Source organism: Pteropus alecto, unplaced genomic scaffold, assembly GCF_000325575.1.
Source record: "Pteropus alecto unplaced genomic scaffold, ASM32557v1 scaffold76, whole genome shotgun sequence".
NCBI classification, from domain to species: domain Eukaryota; kingdom Metazoa; phylum Chordata; class Mammalia; order Chiroptera; family Pteropodidae; genus Pteropus; species Pteropus alecto.
In genome coordinates this window covers 31,288,242-31,293,997 of record NW_006443138.1, presented here as the reverse complement: position 1 = coordinate 31,293,997, position 5,756 = coordinate 31,288,242, and the positions used below count along the sequence as shown (strand labels likewise).

Below are 5,756 nucleotides of genomic sequence, written 5' to 3'. Positions count from 1 at the left end.
GCTGAAAGGAAGCTATTTCATGTTCCAATTTCGTTTGTTATCTAGCAGGGCAGCATTTCATACTAAGAAGCTGTTACGACGCATATTTTCTTATGGTAGTAATCTAGGCTTTGTGGGCTTCAAGCGATTAGCTTTAATCAATGAATGTTACTCTCCCCATGTCTTCTTTAGATGCACATAATTCACCCATACCCTAGCTTTCACTTTTTAAATGTTTTACGAATAGTAAAACTCACCCAGGTTGAAAAACAAAATGTTACAGAGCTTTTTACTCATTGCAGATCAAAACAGTGCAGACTTTCCAGTGCCTGAATGTCATTCTTTCTGCAGTTTCATTTGCTTCAGGCTAATCTGATCCAACTGAGAAATCTTGTGCATAGTTGGTTTGAGGAGGGGTGAGGGCACCCACATTTACTGAGGACCTCACCAAGTGGTGTGCTATATTAGTCACACCACACATTGGCTTATTAAATTCAGATATTGTGAGTTAGCCCCGAGGAGAAGCCTTCTGTCCCGCCCCCCTAGGGCTGGCCTCCTTCTACTAGACAGCCTTCACTCTTAGCATATGCTTTGGAACCTACACCACTCTGTATTTTTGAGAGGGTCAGGAATAAGCAAAGTGCCAAACTTCTCTTCCAGAGAAAACCAGAGAAGTAAGAATGGTTCTCTTCTCCATTTTTTATGCCTTTCCACTAAAGCCCAGCTTCTACAGAATAATATAGCAGAATAAAGCTGCTATAGACTGAAGTGTTCATGAGCAGGTGATTGACATTTCTTAAGATCTTTAAGAAATCAAGCCTAAACGTCAAGACAATATGATAGAGGTGTAAGGGTGAGTATTCTCTGTCCCTCCTGGATCAAGATTCTCATTTCTGCTATTTGTTCTAGAGCTGGAAGTGTTGGAATCTAGAATGATAATCATAAAATAAAGACATGTGCTGGCTGGTCTTGAAAGTTGATGGGGTCACACAGTCTGGCAAATGAGTATAGATTTGGGGAAATCTATTCTGATCGCAGTCCTTTATTGATTCCATGTGAAGTTGGGATAGGCCTCACCCAAACGCCCAGCATCCTGCAGCTGAATCTTGAGCATTTCCATGGGACAGGTAACTACCACCTGGCACATTCCAGCTCCACATCCAGCTATCATCTCCATCTTCAGATTCTGCTGCTTCCTGTGGGAACAGGAGTCAGGATGATCCTTCAGTCACGGGCCAGCCCTGTTGTCCCACCTTGTCCCATCTACTCTTCCTTAGTAGTTGGGACTTTCCAGGCTTGGTATTTAGCCTCATTCCCATTGTCTGCTACTCACCCAGCTCAGTAAATAATTACCTTGCCCTCAGGCTCTCCAAGATGTGACAGTAAATTTAAAACGGGCTGCCAGGGAGGTAACATATGCATAGAAGTTGAAACTAGTACACTGAAACCACTCATTGCAGGAATTTGTTCCTGATCCCTTAAGTAATATCATTAAGGAAGTGGGATGCACAGACAGAACTAGAAAGTAAATGCTGGCAAGGGTATGGCGAGAAGGGAATCCTCATGCACTATTGGTGGGAATATAGTATGGAGGGTCCTTCAAAAAATTAAAAATACAACTATCATATGATCCAGCAATTCCACTTCTGAGTATTTATCCGAAGGAAATGAAATCACTATATTGAACAGATATCTGCACCTCTGTGTTCATTGTAGCATTATTTACAATAGCAAAGACTTGAAAACAAAATCAAAAAGATCAATTTTGTGGTTATAGGGTAGGGGGAAAGGAGTTGTGTAAAGGTGATCAAAGGTACAAACTTCCAGTTACACGATAATAAGTCCTGGGGATGTGATGTGCAGCATGGTGACTACAGTTAATACTGTACTGTATATTTGAAAGTCGCTAAAGGAGCAGATCCAAAAGTTCTCGTCACAAGGAAAAGAAATTTTTTGTAACTCTGAGAGGATGGATGTTAACATTGTGGTAATCATTTCACAATATATGTGTGTCAAGTCATGCTGTGTACCTTAAACTTATATAATGTTGTATGTCAATTATATCTCAAAACTGAAAAAAATTCATCAGCTAGTTGATGAATATATATGTATGTATATATATTCTGTCAGTCTGTCTGTCTATCTAGAACTTCCAAATTACACCAGCTCATTTTCTCCCTTCACTTTTTGTCTGCCAAAACACATACTAACCCTCAGCCATTTGTGCGCACGTATTTATATACATGCGGACAGGTAAACTGAGGCAGAGTTACAATCCTCTCCCTGTCACCTTCCCAAAAAAAAGTAGATATATAGTAAAAGATTTCCGTACCCCACCCAGCACCTGGCCATACCCATCTTCCATGAGAAGCTGCCGGAAGAAGTCATTGGCTGCCAGCTTGATGGCCTTTTCTGGAGTGACCAAAGTGAGGTTCACTGCAGCCCCTGGAAGTAAACAATGAAGATAAGTTAAAGGCTATCTCAGATAGACAACCTACTCTCAGCCCAGGCAGGTAAGTTTCTTGGAGTAAATGGAGTCTTGGGGTTGGGGGGTCAAGGAGAGTTTTTCTGCCTATTTTATTGAAACAAATTTTCTTTTATCTCCCTACTTCAACTCTCCTCCCACCACATTTTCCTTTTTATGTATATGTTGCCTTTGTGGGCTCAGTAGTGCAGTTATTAGGAAGTTATTTTCGTCCTTGCTAGCGCTATCCATCTCAGATGATAAATGAACAGTTCCTCAAATTAAACCCCAATAATAAGACCCTGGGGGACAGGGATTGGTTTCAGTTACCCTGTACTGTGCTAGCTCAGGCCCTCTGGCAGCTCTGTTTTTACTTTATTTCTAGAGTACTAGCATATCATCTTCTTCTCAAACTCAGCTTTGTATCAGTTTTCCAAGGCATAATCATGGTCGTACCGCCCTGGATGGGGACACTGCTGGAGACGGGGATAGCAAGAGCTGTGTCAGGGAAGAGCCACCAAGTAATCCCCTTCCAGGAGCTCAAAACACTTTGCATTCTCTGTCCCTGTCAGCTTCTCCCTCTTCTGTTATTGGTGGCTGGGTCCCCTGACAGTCCTGAGACAGGAGGAGAGGCTTCCAATATTGCATAGTGAGGTACTGGTGATGCCAGGATGGAGCCCAGGGCTCTTGAGCTCCTCAGTGTGTTCATCAATGCCCCACCCCTAACCTCACCATAACTACGTATCTATCAAAGAACTAGAGGACTGTGAAAAGCAATGTGGTAGCACAGGCCCCTCCCAGGAGTTCCCTGGGCAGAAAGAACACCAATCTTCAGTGTCCTATAAACTTCCACAGTTCGACACCCTTGTGCCACACCACATCCTCTGTCCTCACTTGTCCCAAGCCAGGCCACCCCCGGGACACCTGGAAAGCCCACCTCGGTACATGCCCAAAAAGCCCTCCACCTTCACCGTCTTCATCAGGCAATCTATCCTAAAAGCGAAAGCCAGAAAAGGAAATCAGTGGTGAACAGGAGGCCGCTCCACAGCCCCTTTCCCCCACACCCTAATCTACACACTCCCTTAAGAAATTGGAAGGAATGAGGCCCCATGTCCCTCCTCTGGGAGCCCCGTCTCCCTACTCACTCCCCTCGCCAATACCTACATTCCCTTGTAGATATCTTTTCCATGCTGGTTCTGAAGTCGAGTCTTGGCCAAGTCGATGGGGAACACACAGGTCACCCCCACGAGCCCTGCCACACCTCCATTGATGAGTTTTGCTGTGACACTAGACCATGGGAAGGAGGAAGGCACAGAATGAAGGAGGGAGGCTGGCTGCAGAGAGCTGCACACAGTGAGGACTGGATATCTCCATGTAGAGAAAAGGGCAGGAGGGCAGGAGGGCAGGAATGGAGTAGAGCAAGGGTAGGAATGGCAGCTCTGAGGACTTCAGCCCCACAGGTGTCCAGAGACTCCTCTCTTTAGCCTCCTACCAACCCCAGCAGCCCCTCTGGCTGACCCGGTGTGCCTCCCTCCCCAGGTCCAACGCCAGAGACAGGTTAGGGGCCAGGAGCCATGAGGGCCTGGCAACTTCCTTCAGGGGCACTGCCCTCACAGAGCTGAAGCTTTTTGCCCTAACCCTAGCAGGAAACGCTCATGAAAGCTAGGATGCTGAAAGTGTTTCTGAGAAGGAGGCCAGAGTGCCAGTTATGTCCTCTGGGGCCCCACCGGGGTGCAGAATGCTCTTAGCTGGGCTTTAGAGCATTCCCTTCAGAGCTTCCACTGAAGACCTGTTTTCTGTCTTGTCCCCACTCTTGGAGACTCATGTGGATAAATTTTCAAACACGCTGAAATTTTATTTCGGACTTAAGGTCAGTCAGAATCCTGGCTATGCTGTTAGTTAAGCAAGTTACCTCACTTCTCTGATCCTTTGTTTTCCTCTCTGTAAAATTAAGTTAATGCATTTGGTAAATGACAGCTATTATTAATAATAAGAGAACATACTTTTCTGACAATGAGGGTTTTAATCAGCACAAGATAACCAGGGCTAAATTATTGAGATTATCTGATTCTGGCCAAAAGTAGTCTCACTTTATATGTGGGCCCCCTCATCCAGGAGAAGTTTTTAAAGTCTGGAAATAGAAAATAAAGCTTCTTCAGACTCGTTGGAACCTGGTAAAATTTTCTTATTTTTCTAGCCAGAGGCAGACTGTGAGCAAAATATTTGGACGTAGATTAGCTGGAAGTGGTGAGAGTAGATGATAAACTTAAATTTTACAATCTGAGGAGATGCAGTCCAATTATAAATTATAAATACACATATGTGTGTATAAAAAAATATATATATTTTTTGTGTACAGGAAAACGGGTCTCTCTTGCTATTCTCCAGGACTCAGCTTATACTTCAGGAACCTGGAAGAGCAGCTGAGGATGTGTCATTACACAGCAACTCTTCCCCTAGACCTGGCCCAGAGATGAGGGCTGTCTCAGCCAGAGTTTACCTCAAATCCTGTTTAGACATTCTGCAGGGGGCCGAGGACTCTGGTGGGTCCCAGGACACAAGGCTGTTTGTTTGCTGCTCAGAAGACGGGCTGAAGCAGAAGTGGTGTTCGTATCTTTGACTCTAGCCAGCAACTGCCGAATGGATAAAGTGCAGGTGTCGGTGGAGAGTGGCCCGAGCCACCTTCACAGCAAGTCACAAACTCCTTGGGCTATAGTTTCCTCCTCTATAAAGCAGTCAGAACGACACTCACTTCATGGTGTGAGAACCATGTCTGTGATGGGACAGAACATTATTCATGTATTAACACTGCCAACTTGATCTGTGATCTTCCCTCCCTAGACCTTTGGGACTTTGGGAATTGAGATTAGAAGGAAGAGGATAAGAGAGAAGGAAAATGGGCCAAACTAAGGCCTGGGCTAAGGCGTTCTGAGGCATTTTGGAGAGAGGCCTGGGAGCAGACATGAGGGAAGCGGATGGGATCCCAAAAAAGGGATTTTAAGGAGCTGCCGTGGACTCGGAATCCCTCACGATGTCCAAGAACTACAGTAAAACACTTGAGATGTTCTGAAGCTACTCTTTTGGCTTTTAAAATGTGTTTTCTTAAACTTCCTGTGATCCTGTAGAAAGACTGGGCTGCATTAAGTCTCTGGATTTATTCATAACTGATGCATATGGAAAGCACCAGGGATAGTGTCAGAAAGTCAAAGCTACGATAACAATAGTTGTTATAGCTTCTGAGGAGGGTTCCCAGTTTAACCCCAGAGAGGCAGGGGCAAGAAAAGTTCTGATGCTCCAGTGGAGGCTGGCCTGA

At 44.9% G+C, this 5,756-nt stretch overlaps 1 protein-coding gene across 1 annotated transcript in view; it reads right to left on the bottom strand.

The window, feature by feature from the left end:
• Positions 1-5,756, bottom strand: part of SLC25A18 (solute carrier family 25 member 18) — a 13,717-nt gene that overhangs the window by 3,297 nt on the left and 4,664 nt on the right. The window contains exons 2-3 of the mRNA XM_025041082.1: positions 2,334-2,455; positions 1,057-1,175 (exon numbers count right to left, since the gene is read on the bottom strand). Coding sequence (XP_024896850.1) covers positions 1,057-1,175; positions 2,334-2,455 — 241 coding nt within the window. The remainder of the gene's footprint in view (positions 1-1,056; positions 1,176-2,333; positions 2,456-5,756) is intronic.